The following is a 13,730-nucleotide window of genomic DNA, read 5'->3' on the forward strand; positions in this document are numbered from 1 at the left end:
AGACACACACACTCTTCCACAAGCACATTGCTAGACCTCACAAATGCTAGTCTGGACATGATGTCATAGGACTTTATGTTGCTTGGAACATGTGGTATTGCTCTCAGGAATTTGATTTATATATTCTTTTTTTTTTTGCTAAATAAGGAAGTATTCACTTCAACAGTATCTTCCATGGTGGCAAAGTATTTATACATTTGGTTTATATCAAGGTTTAAGCAAGTTTGCATGGTGAAATGACACGGTCTTGACATTTATAAATGCACCTATAACCAGTATTTTCTTGCCAATGTTGATTACTGGACTAAACAATCAAATATTTGATTTTAACTCTGTTTCATAAAACATTACAAGCACCAGTTTTCAGATTTGTGCTCTGATAAATGTCTTAACACATCATGTTGTGCCATAATGCAGATGACGCAATGCAAAAAAGATGGTCCACAGAAGCACTGCAACGCAGGCTAAGTGTGTTGACAGACTGCGTGGACAAAACAGTTGCTATGTTCTGTCAATTCTCACTGCCACAATGCAATGTGTGTGTGCCATGTTCACATGCGTATGTGTGGCCTGTGCATGTGTGGCTGAGAGTCGCTCGACCACATGTGAGCATGTTTTATGGGTCCAAGGGGAGCTAAGGTTAATGCAGTAAAAGAACCTTCCGCGTGCCCAGCGTCTGCCTTCAGGGAAGATTTAAGACCAGGTAGTTGTCAAGAAAAAGTTTGGGGAGAAAGGCCACCACGAAGAGTGAAGTGCAAACAGTGCAATGAAGAAGAAAAATACTCAGGTAGTTGGTTATAGTGTTATCTCTGATTCCTGAGCCACTGACAGTCCCACTGCTCAGGAGTAGCCTGCTGTTATATAAAAACTTCCATTAATATGGCACATGAGATGACAGATCTGCCTCACCCTGGAGGGAAAATATATTTTTAGCAGGATGTCAGGACACATTTTGTGACTGTTAACACATATTTCAGCTGTTTCCAAACTAATCCAAACTCTTCCCAGCATGTGGACACACCTCTTCAAGCAACAATTTAAACACACATGCCTGCTCATTCCCTCCCAGATTAAGTTTATGTATTTGTTTGTGCATTCCATTTTTTTCTGGGCTCATCACAGGCCATCCTAAACACTAACATTACTGTGCCTAACAATATGAGGAAAACCTTTTACATTTTTATGATTTTACTTATATGCATGTCCAGAGCATCTCTGCAGGATTAGAATTGGAGATGATCACTTGTTTTGTGGTTTAGATCGTTATTGACCTCATGAAGAGCAGCTAGTTGTAATAATAAAAAAATCCCTACTTTTGTAAATGCAAAACACTTACAACTTCAGATTTTTTAAAGTAAAAACCGTCATTCTGCCCTCACTCAATGTAGTAAAATAAGAAGTAAACTGTATGTTCGAATTACTTCGATTACTAAGAATAAGATGGCCACTGAGATCGACCTGAATCATTACCACTGCTTCTTACTGTAAGGCTCCCATTTCTAAATCAGAAATTAATAAATTATGTCACCAAATATTACGTAGTTCTGTTAGATGACCCTAACTGGTAAAATTACTAATCCCTATAGACAAAGCACTCTATATGCACTGATCCCTATAAGTAGTTATTCAGTCCAGCATGCAAGAGCCATTACAGTCTGTCTCTGGTTAATTGAGGACCACTTAATAACGCTGCCCAGAGGCTTTTAAGCCAATGAAGTGTCATTGATTTTGCTTCTCGGTTTGAAGCACACTTTATTCTCATGGTCCGGCTGTCTCCTCCTCTCCTCTGCTGACTTTAACAGCCCACTGGAGATACTTGCCATCATTGCCAACTGTGTGGACGTGCGTTCACCTCCATGACGTAGTGGAATGTTTTACATTTACTGTCAGTCCTCCTGTCAATAACTCACTCATCACGGCATTTTCTTTCATCACGTCCCTCACTTCACAACGACCGTTTTCCCATGTTGTCTGTTACTCTGAACTTCGCTGTTCTATAATTACCCCTTCATTCCAAAATCATTCAACTGAAATGTAGGCATCGAAACGGGGATGGCACCAGTCTGAAAAAAGGCGTTTACACTCTAATAATGTATTTACGTGTAAATGCTTTCAGTTGAGTGTGTGTCAGTTGGTGGTTTGGAAGCCACCCATACTTATATAGGTTTTCTTAGCTTAACAGGTGTATGTTTGCTCTCTTTCCACAGGTGGACAAGGTGTGTGGCCTGTCTACTGGGGAACCTACAAGCGTGCAGCCTACAAGCCCAGAGGTCACAACCCCTACCGTGACCTCTTCTTCTCCTCTTCCATCTGCCGTCCCTTCCCAACCTTTACCAGAGCAGTGGCTGGGGAAGTTAGCCCACTTAAGAAGGTAAGACAAAGCTATGCACTGAGTGTTTACAACTGCCCGTTGTAAATATTTAATGCTGACAAATATTCAGCTACAGGTTTTAGCATGTTAATTAGTTGTACTGCTAAATGCTCAGCAAGATGGAAAGTACATTTAAATGAAACAAAAGCTGGCCCCATCTATATGACATAGCCTGAGGGGTTAGCCAACTTCTATTCACAGCTGCCATCACTTCTCGCTTTCTTCATATGGCTACTTGGACACAACACACACCCTCACACAGTAAATGTACTGCCTGGCACTACAATCTGTGCCCTCCACCTGGCCCCCTGAGACAGCCATCCTGTGCCCACAGCAGCTGGTAGTAAGGGGGAGTGTGGGTAAGATTAATCTTGACAGACCAACAATTTCCTGTTTACCCAGACGGCCATACCACCAACTCTGCACACCAGCCGGGCCTCGGCTTAAATAGCACCACATACAAGAACACACACAGTCACACAGTGTTGCCTGCCTGACCTTGTCCCAAACCATGAATCACTGCACCCATGCCAGCCTAGCTGACAGGTCTGGCCTGGCACTGCCACCACCATTCATGGCAACACAATCCAGCTCTCTGCCTGCTGCCAACCCCGACCAGAGCACATGTAAGCGTATCACATCACATCACAGCTCATGGCAGCGCCCAGTGCAGTAAAGGGAGAATAATGTACTGTCAAAAAATATGAAACATGATAAAGTAGAGCAACATTTACATTTTGTTTTACTGGGGGGAAAAACGTGAATCGAGAAATTCAGCCAAACTTCCTTTGGCTTTCCTGTGATTATTTAACTGTGTGCACATACGCAGGTGTTTGCTTGAGTTTGTTTACTGACTTAACATATGCAATACATAACATTATCGGTTTTAATACTTACTGGTGGTATGGGGTGAAATGGTTATTGATTCATCTGTGGTGTGACCATCTTCTGCATGTGCATGATTTCCAGGGTCAATTGACTGTCTTTTCTCCCTCTTCCCCACATGTCCTGTCATGTTGTCCTTTTGTTTCCTTTTTTCTTTCTCTCAATCTCCCTCTCACCTCCCTGCATCCTCATTGCTTGCAACAATCTCCCCTGGACTCCAACTCCCATCATTACCAGCTCATTACCCCTGAAACCCTCCAAGAACAATAAACATAGTCTGAGAACACTCTCTAGGTAAGCATGAACTGAACAGACTTATTTGTCTCAATACACAGCTCCTACAGTATTGTGACTATTAAATACCTGTTGAATTGACTTAAACAGACTAGCTTTGTGTTTTGGATGATTGATGCATATTTTGTCTTACAAAACAGATAAAACATAACGTCTGTTATTCTTGAACAGTGATTTCACTGATGAACTCCGCACAAAACCTCTCGTGACCCCTGCTGTTTTTTGCTCCGCCTCAAGGGTGGCAACAATGTGTGTCCGATCAAAACATGATGCCATTGTTTTTCTGAAGATGACATGGTCTATATTGATAACATGTGTTCCACAGCATATTTGAGAAAAATGTGTTGATGCAGGGAAGTGGTCACATTTAAAGCCATTCATTTTCTGCATCAATCAATATCATGACTTGTATTCCTCCCATGCATGTATTGTTGGATTGAATGCAGTTACTATTTGTTGTTAGTGTTATTGTCTCAAAGTATTATTTTGAGGAGCACACAGCAAAAATGTGGTCACACATTCCACTCACTTGTATGCTTTCTAATATGGCTGTTGATTCAGAATATATATAAATATCACTATGGTCTTTCTGCTTGTTTTTCCTCAGGGAGTTCTTGATGTACCTTCAGCGCTATAAGTCCTTCTTTGCAGCGCTGCCAGAGATGCTGTGTGAGGGGGAGAACGTAGTGGACGATTCCACTTGTTGGAGTGGAGATGGTGTGGTGGAAAGGTAGGAGCTGAACACTACGATGGACACAACAAGAAAACTGTTTTGGACTTTTTAAAAACAAATAATTTCAATAACACGTCCTCTAACTGGCAACCTATTGAGTTTCCTATTTTAATACGAATAGTGAATATTACTTTAGGAATTTACACTTGTACCGCTCTGACAGCAGTTTGTTCTTACACTTAGGCAACATTTTTTCCTCTGCCACATTCGATGTTGGAAAAAAAGAACTTATATTTTATTAAAATGACATTGCAGTGTTGTAGATGCTGTCTTGTAGACAGCATTTCAAACATGTCACTCCAGTTCCACCTTGAATTTAATACCTTGCTTTGAGAAATGTAAGTTTTGAAGACAGATTTGAGAAAAAGTGACAAAATCTCTGTATTTGTTTGTGTGCTTGTGTAGGATAATATGAGGCTGGGAGTCATTGCGTCTGGCTGTTGTTCATCACTGTGGAAATAAGGAAGTCATTAAACCCATCTTCACATTGAGTAAATGCAGGCACAACAAATAGTTGCAAGGCTCTCTTCTCCTTTGTATTAGAGTCAGTTAATGAATTATCTGTACCTCTCTCTCTATTTCTGCTCCATTCTTTCAGAAATTTATGAGGTTTTTATTTTGTGCTGATTTATAGGTGTGGCCCTGGAACCCTTTCCCTGCTTATGGTTTTGGGCACATCTCTCAGAGACTGAAGTACTTACTCTCTGTATTTCTGTGTGTGTGAGTGTGTGCGGTGTTATGAACTTTCTCAGTCAGCATGAGAAGAGCAGAGAAATAATGCAGATAACTGAGCCAATGTGAGTCTGAAAATTATTCCCCCTGCTGGATCTCTTTCTTAAATGTTCTAGAAACTCAGTCAGTTATGACAAGGTTACGCTCTCCCTCTTCTGTGGTGGCCTTAAACTGGCTCCCTTTACCATAGCAACCTCAGCTCTTGGCACTGACAACATTAACTTTGACAGAGGAGAACTGAGGTCCGGGGGATGCCTTTTCCACAGGAGTGTTGGTCAGATCATTTGGCCCTTGTTCATTTTTCTGGATTAAGCCATATATCATACTTTACATGAGTACATGGGAAGACATCATGTACAGGAACAGATGTCGTGGATTCCAAACACTTTTTATTATTGCCAGTATTTGGCAACAGCATTTTGTCAGAAATCTTTATGAAGAATTAGACATCTTTCCAAATCCTTTCCTTTCCTTTCCTTTCCTTTCCTTTCCTTTCCTTTCCTTTCCTTTCCTTTCCTTTCCTTTCCTTTCCTTTCCTTTCCTTTCCTTTCCTTTCCTTTCCTTTCCTTTCCTTTCCTTTCCTTTCCTTTCCTTTCCTCTCCTCTCCTCTCCTCTCCTCTCCTCTCCTCTCCTCTCCTCTCCTCTCCTCTCCTCTCCTCTCATGATATTTTACTGGCCCAATACTGTTCCCAACTGAAGAGGATCTGCCAAAGGCTGAGACACATTGAGCATACCACCCATTCATCATGGCCGGTGACAGACACCACTCATAAACTGTTCAGATTGGCCTGTGGCTATTCAGCTAACCTCTTTCACTGTATCTGACTCTGTTGGCATGCATTACAGAGGAAGGAGGACAGAACAGGGCATGAAAGGGGTTGCCGTTTTGGTGCCGTGGTGCCCCCTGTGCTTTGGTGTGCCCCTGATGAGGGAAGCATGGTGGAGTGATGGTGGGGGGTGGGGGGGGGGGCCTTGGCAGCATAAAGATCCATTGTGAAGTCAGTGGAATGGGGCACAGCCCTGCCGTGGGGACCCCCAAAGCCTGGAGGGGAAACAAAGACCCTCCTATGAGGCTGAATGGGAAAGACTTGGACATCACTGCCACTGCCTGGACCATGACTGGGAAAACTGCATGAAAATGTCAACAGAGATGAGAAAAAGGAAAAGAGTGAGATGGCAAAATATTAGAAAAGGTGTGCAGTGAAGAGGACGCAAATGATATCATCCAAACTGGACACGCTGTTGCCACTGTGCTAGTCTGTCTTACTTCCTGTGCAGTGGGCGCACAAAGCCTCTGAGGACTTAGTGGGTTTTCCCCACACCCAGGACATCGACTCTTGTACTCACACACACTCACATATCAATCCACACGGGATGCATATGCTAGTCAACAGCTGGAGGGTTATTCATTCAGACACTATCATAATGCGCTCAGGCAAGGAGACACACATCCACATGTGAAAACACACACACAGGAAGGCACACTTGTATGTTATAATACTTCAAAGCACATCAAAGTCATTGGGGGATTGAAATTCCCTTCCTCTCTTTATTCAGCATCTGATGACAGAGTGGCAAGCGGGGGGCAAGCAGTTGTACTTACAACTAAAAGTCTGTGCTGGCATGTATTCAAACATCTCTTAACATTTTCCCCATCACATGTGTGAATACTTCGCACCGTCTTTTCTGGAAAGATATGATCAACTGAAATTTCCCCATTCTTTATTTAGATCGGCCAGTTACAATATATCTATTGTTGTGTTACCACAAAGCTAAATAATTAATTGCCCTCTCGCATCACTTTAATTATGATAACGATCATTCCTGTTGTTTCTTGCCTTTTAAAAAAACTTTTGACACATACTTTGAGGTAGTGTGTGCATGTTTTTAAATGATGCTGCAAGCTAGAGAAACTATTTGACATCATAAAGATCTTAATTAGCCTGTTAACTGAAAACACATGAGGAGGTAACGCCATTGAGGGGATCATTAGACAATAAGTTATTGTTGCATTTCTCCCTGTCATAACCAGACCTAGAATACTTAGGCATAGATGGTAAATTAAGGGGAAATAATGTTTAAATTCAGGATTGTGTTGAAATGTAAAGAATTCTTTCCTGGTATAAGAGCTGGTTTTGAGCATACAGTAAGCTCCACCAGTCGGAAACAACGGTTTTTGATTCTTGATGGTGGAGTAAGACAGTGAATAGAGAAGTTGGCATCAGCAGTGTAAAAAGTGCTGAAAAGATAATTGGTATGTGGTGATTAGTTTGTGTTTATGAGGGGTAACTTGGCATCGCACACTTGCCACAGTAGGTCTCGCTGTAGCTTCGAGTTGTTTGATTAAATGATGCGAACGAGGAAGACGTTAACATTTAGATTGTAACCTGACGGTACAACAACAAAAAAATAAGTAAAAGAAACAGAGAGAAAATCAAGTTGTAATCCTGTTTTAGTTCAGCCTGACTCTGTAAACAGTGTATTAATGGATGATCTACTTGCACTCTGCCACTTGATACACATTTTTTGACCCACAAACTCCTTAGGGATTCATTTGTATTGAGCTGCTTTACACAGTATAGAGACAGAATGTACAGTTTATTCTCTGGAGAGGAAAATAATCTTTTTTTAGCCAACAAAGTCAGCAGTCAGCAATCATAATGCTTATCACTTCCATCTCTCTCTGCATGGACCTGTATGAGGAAAGATATTCATTTCAACCCCAAGATCCAACACCTTAACAGCACCAGATTCTTTTGCTTAGCTTCCACAGTACTGCATGTAAAATGAATATGTTCACAGTGATTTTACAATTAATCCTCATGATACAAGAGGGTGTCAAATTGCGGTCATGTTGTTGTGGATGAAATCTTGAAACAAGTGGGTGTATGTCCTTCAATAACAACGGAGAACTAATTACTCATCACCATACTTTGGGGATGATTCCAAGGTTTTGGGATTAACTCGAGAAATGGTCCACAGACAATGCAGCAGTGTGAGTGCTTCTGAATGCCTTGCATTTTTATAAGGTTATGACAATCCATTTGTTGATCATTTTGACATCTGGAATCCATTCTGTTATTGCAAGGAGAAACAGGGAGAGCGCTGCACTGGGCAAAGCCTTCACCTCTCATACTCTCGCTCACATTCTCTACTTCTTCCAGTCCTGTCAAGTCATGGTTGATGTTTTTTTCTTGCCTGACTTCTCTGTCAGTCTCTTGGGTCAGGAGAGCTTAGTTTGAAAAATGCAAGTGAATTGGAAGATGAAACTCTAGCAGAGGGGACAATAAATTAATGACTATATGCAGAGGAAAGGCATTCCCTGCTCTGAGCCTGTGTGTGTTGCGCACATGTGCCTAAAGCCTCATGTTGTGGCAGCAAAACACCAGCATAAGTCTGTTGAGTCTGTTGGGTATGTGATTAACCAAAAAATGCTGACATAAACAAACATGATGGAATTGTAGTCGAGGCACAAGAACATTTAACATCAGAGAAATATTAATGAGTTTTGGAAATATTGACCTCATATCTTCACATTTCTTTCTCTAACACCTACCCTTTCACCTCTGCCATTTGCATTTGATGTCTGCACTCTTAGTCCTTCCTCTGTCTCCCTCAATTCCCCTCTTCTACTTGCCCTTAGCTCTGATTCAGTGGTCCATTCCTTTCCCACAACCCTGGGCTGCTGCCTGGGACCTCAGTTTGACCCTCTCTACATCGCTTTGATTCTTCTCTCTTTGGGGCTGCATCTTTGTAGTGTGTGCTTGTGCATTTTGTGCATTTGTGTATGTGTGTGTGTGTGTGTGTGTGTGTGTGTGTGTGTGTGTGTGTGTGTGTGTGTGTGTGTGTGTGTGTGTGTGTGTGTGTGTGTGTGTGTGTGTGTGTGTGTGTGTGTGTATTTAAGTGAGAGAAAGAAAAAACACAGCGATCGTATTTCAGTATCTGAGTTATTTATTCTCTCTGCAGAAATGTTTGGATTGTGACTTTGGATTTATGGAATTTCTAAACAGTAGAAAAAGTGTTACTTTGTTGAGATGGTGTGTAAGCAAATGCAATTCTATTGGCTTCACTGCACAATTATTTACCAATGTGGGACTCAGAGTGAAGAGTGTTTGTTTTTCAGCTTCTTCAAGTTTTGGTTTTATGCATTGTGCACAGCATGTTTGTGAAGTTTCCTTCCAACCGCTTTCAGTCTTATTATCATCTGTTTTTATAGAAGAAACACTGTTTTACAGCTTCTGCCTTATGCTGTGTGTCCAGCCAGTGGAGTGGGTTGAACTAATATAATTAAAATGCCACAATAGATTGGCATGTTTTACTGGAGCAGTTCCTACTGGGCGAGGTAGACATAGTGTACTCGCTAACCTCTGTGCTTGCCCATTGGCAAGGCATCAAACTCATAGCAGGAGAGGAGGATGAGAAGTAGAGGGATAGATGTGGTGGGGAGGGGGAAAGGAAGTGTGAATGAGAAAACAATAGATAGAAGGAGAGATGAACTCACGGATGGATGAGGGAAAAAATTAGGGATATAGGTCAGTAGCAGCAGGAAGCAGTGGCTTTAGGAGAGCTCTCTGTCTTTGTTGCTTAATTGCCTCTATAGCCTGTTTGAAGTCCTGACTCCCAGCGTGTCTGGGTGCCAGCCAATAGTGGGCTGTATATCATCGTCCTCTGTGTGCATTTCAGAGGGTTGTGTTTGCCTCTCAAGCATTTCTGTTCAGTTTGACGTGCATTCTGATGTACCATGCCAGTGAACAAAGGACAGAACCTTAACCGTGTCTTGTCTTTGATGTCAGCACCACTGACATGGTGCAGTTGCACGCATAAACAACACACTACCCAGATAATTATGTCAACAATGAGTCCTCAAGGATGAACTCTGGATTTTAGAGGGAATTCCATTTTATATTATAAAATTGCCTTTAAAGACTCAACAGTTATGCAGTGAAGTGAGTGTCCGTCCTCTGCACACACTTTCTGATGGTTAACATGTTGACACAATACAAGAGCTTTGTATAGGAAAATCAAAAGTTACAGTATGCTTAAGTCGATACTTGCTACCTCTCCAAAAATGTCCAAAAGTGGCAATTTGAGCGCAACATGCCCACAAATCATTGTGCCTACATAAGTAAGACACATTTTCCACTTGCTGAAGTGGTGAAGTGTGACTTCTAGTGCAATTAAAAAAAAAAATTTAAAAAAAAAACATGTTTTCAGGTATTGCAGCTTACAGTATGAGAAAAATGTTATCTTTGACTCTTACCATATCACACACTCACCCCCTCACTCAGTTCAGTGTTTTAACACTGTTCAAAGGCAGAGAACATCCACCCTCAGACCTCTGCTTTGATCCAAACATGCACCTCGTAGCTGTGCAGACACAGGACTATGGCCATATAGACCATCACACTATTTCTGTGTTCTGCAGACAGCACACACTCAATATGCACACACACAGCACACAACAACACTCACACAGTGTGATCACTGCTGACTTACAAAGCCAAACCTCTCTGTCGTGACTATTTTTAGGGACACTGTTATCCCTTTTCCTGAGGGATACACAGACTTTACGAATGTAAATTAGAGCTTGATTGAGTGCAGTTTTTTTTTTTTCTGTCTGAATTTGAGCGGAATATTGCATGATGCAATGTTTACCTGTAGGTCTCAATTTGTGGCCCAAACTGATCATTGGCAAGATTCCCTGTGGGTTTCTGGTGTGAATGTGCATATAAGTTTAAGTTTTCAGTATGTGGTATTTGCCATCTGAGTGAGAATCTGAACAAGACGTCTGGTTTGAGTCCAACTGCGAGTTTAAGCTTTAGTCCAAGTAGTTGTCCGACCCACTGGAAAGGTATGTGAAGTGTAAAATAAAAATGAATGACAGGCACGGGAGGAGAGAGGGAAAGCTAACAAAACCAACTCTGCACAAATAACAAAAGTACAGTACACTACTGTGGAGGCTGTTGTGTGTGTGCTTGTGATCTGTGGTCAGTGTGTGTATGTGGTAACCTGAAACCACAAGGAAAACGTTCCTAGAATTCCGGGTGGGTTTGGTGTCGTGACTCGCTCACTGGAGCCCCCTGAGTGGTGCTGGGAATGCGGCCTCTGCACGGAGGAGCTACAGAATGAAGGGAAAGTCCCGCCCTGTTTTCATACATCCATATACACTTTACCCTGCTGCCAAACACACACACACACAGACACATTCCTTACCAACAAACCAATTAAAGCATATATAGACAAAATCTGGGTGCAGCATAGCACTTTTGAAAGTGCATTTATGAACCACTGTTTACTTTCAAAATAGCCTTTCACTAGTCTCTGTTCCTTTACTCAAATCCTGTTCCCCTAAACCTAACTGTATGTACACATACAATATGTGTCCTTTGCTAAATAACTGCATTTAAAGTTTTGAAAGATTTAAATAAATATATCTATGTCAAATGTCATAAACAGTATTGGTATCTTATAGCAAGTGAGTGAATGAGTGATGAAGCATGGACCAAATGTGAGCTGGATCTGGCTCATATATGGCTGCCAGATTTGACTAGGCTTTGAGGGTGCGGACTTGGCCCATTCATGTAGAGAATCAGCTCCATTTAGCAGCGCTCTGGCTAGTTTTTTGGACAGTTTCAAAGGACTTGGGCCAAAACATTTCATCATTGCTAGATAACAGTGGCTTGTTCATCAGGTATCAGGCCATCTAACAGACATGTATCATATGTATTTGAGCTAAGGCAGCTTAGCATCTCAAGACAACAGATAATTAAATAGTTTTTACCCTAAAGTTAACCGACAGAGTATGCATGTTATAAAAAGCACCAGATAGGAATCCAATCCCAATTGACTGTGTGTGTGTGTGTGTGTGTGTGTTTGTGGGAGAGACCAACAGAAACCCACACATTATTTTGACAATTTACTCATGCCAACCTGTTTAACATTTACCCTAGGCTGTTGCAAAAACAGGATAAAGTAAATGGTAATGTTGTTGATTTAATGCAAACAATTACAGTGTCATTACTACTTTACAATTTATTTGGAAAATCGAACCTGTTGATGAGCACCACAAAAAGTGTTTCACTCAAATGAAACATTTTTCAATAAAAATTATTGCAGTGGTTTTGTCCATTAAAAGTTACACCAAGGGAAGAGCAGTAGTCCATATTTTGGAAGATGACTTGCTTGTTACCTAAATAAATGCAACTTCAGATTTGAACCCACAAATGAAGATGAAAATATGAGGCAAAGGGCAACAGGGAATGTAAAGCACAGTAGTACAGAACAGTAATAAACTGTAACTTTCATGTTGCCCCAAATGCAATAAATTAATCAATCAACATAATCAATCAGAGGCACGAGATCAGCAGACTTTTTACTTTAGATTTTAAAAAGCGGCTCTGGGTACATTTGAGCTAATCAGGAAGTTGGTGTCACTTTTGTGGAGCGATTTAGCTGAAAGCAACTTCACCTTCTCCAGGTATACAGAGAAATGTAAGCATTTTACTTGGTTTGTTTTCCTCAAGGAGATCAAAAATATATTTTGGCCTGAGATCATTGAGTGATTTATAAACCAGCAGCAGCGCTCTAAATTTTTGAAGTAACTGTGAGCCAGTATAAAGATTTAAGAACAGGAGTAATGCGCTCAGTTCTCCTGGTTCGTGTCAGGACTCTGGCAGCAGAGCTCTGAATGAAGTGTTATAAATTGTTGTTGACATTTCCAGGAAGTGATTATGGAGGCTACAATTATGGTGAATAACTACTGTATATTAGACATTCAACATTGGGACTTTCCTATAGCTTCAAACTATCACCAGCTCCATAATTAATCCCTTCAGAAGACAATAAAAATGCCCAAAAGAAGCTTATCATAGGTAAATTATTGAAATGCATATAGGACTTACAGATACTGCAGAGAGGGATGAATCTTGCTACGGTCCAAGCCCAAAACTTGATTTCTCTAATACAATTTACTGATTTATGATGATGTGTTCAATTTTAAATCTGTGGCTGATTGACAGATGAGCCTGTTCATGACAAACATGATAGTTATGGCTGGGATTTCTGCCAACAAAGCCATTTTGTCCATGTGTTTGTCAATGCTACCATCTGCCTGACTTCATTTGGATAACAGTTTCCTAACCTTTGCCCTGCTCCTCTGCAGTACAGTCACTCTCTCTTACTCCTTGACCTGAACATCATTTTGCACAACATTGCAGTATATAATCCCATATATGTTATTCTGGTGTCGGGTAGTTGCAGTTAGAGCTCACTCCTTATCTCTCTATCTACAATATGTTCTCATATGTCCATCTTACTGAGTGTCTGGGGACCATTTCTCCTTGTACGTGAGTGTGTGTGGAGTATGTGTCTATATACAGACTGCATATAGGCAGAGTAAATGTACTTTTTGGTTGTTTGCCCTGAACGTGTGCGCATGTGTTCCTGGCAGAGGATGGGTGAGGCTAGTGCTCCCACGTGCCCTTTGCAGCAGCGAAGAGTTTGAACCCTGACCCCCTCACTCAACACCCTCACAAACCCTCTCTGCTCTATATGTAGGCATGTCTGATTATGTTTGTTGCCTGGGGTCAAATGTACTCTATGTCTGAGTTGAAATTGGACTGTTTGCACTGAGTCATCTTTGCTTACAAATGCTACATATACAGTACAGTTCAGATGTGACCATTTGTCTCCCTCTCTCTGTGTTTGTCAATGATA

At 41.3% G+C, this 13,730-nt stretch overlaps 1 protein-coding gene across 2 annotated transcripts in view; it reads left to right on the forward strand.

The window, feature by feature from the left end:
• Positions 1-13,730, forward strand: part of LOC138635894 (glypican-5-like) — a 97,315-nt gene that overhangs the window by 39,248 nt on the left and 44,337 nt on the right. Inside the window, exons 4-6 of one of the 2 annotated variants that reach the window (XM_069723601.1) lie at positions 2,208-2,371; positions 3,494-3,550; positions 4,158-4,280. In XM_069723601.1, the coding sequence (XP_069579702.1) occupies positions 2,208-2,371; positions 3,494-3,550; positions 4,158-4,280 (344 nt within the window). The remainder of the gene's footprint in view (positions 1-2,207; positions 2,372-3,493; positions 3,551-4,157; positions 4,281-13,730) is intronic. The other variant, XM_069723602.1, reaches the window with a different exon arrangement.

Source organism: Brachyistius frenatus, unplaced genomic scaffold, assembly GCF_029030835.1.
Source record: "Brachyistius frenatus isolate BFR_SWC_R1_liver_20210118 unplaced genomic scaffold, ASM2903083v1 Contig_337, whole genome shotgun sequence".
In the NCBI taxonomy this organism is placed as follows: Eukaryota; Metazoa; Chordata; class Actinopteri; family Embiotocidae; genus Brachyistius; species Brachyistius frenatus.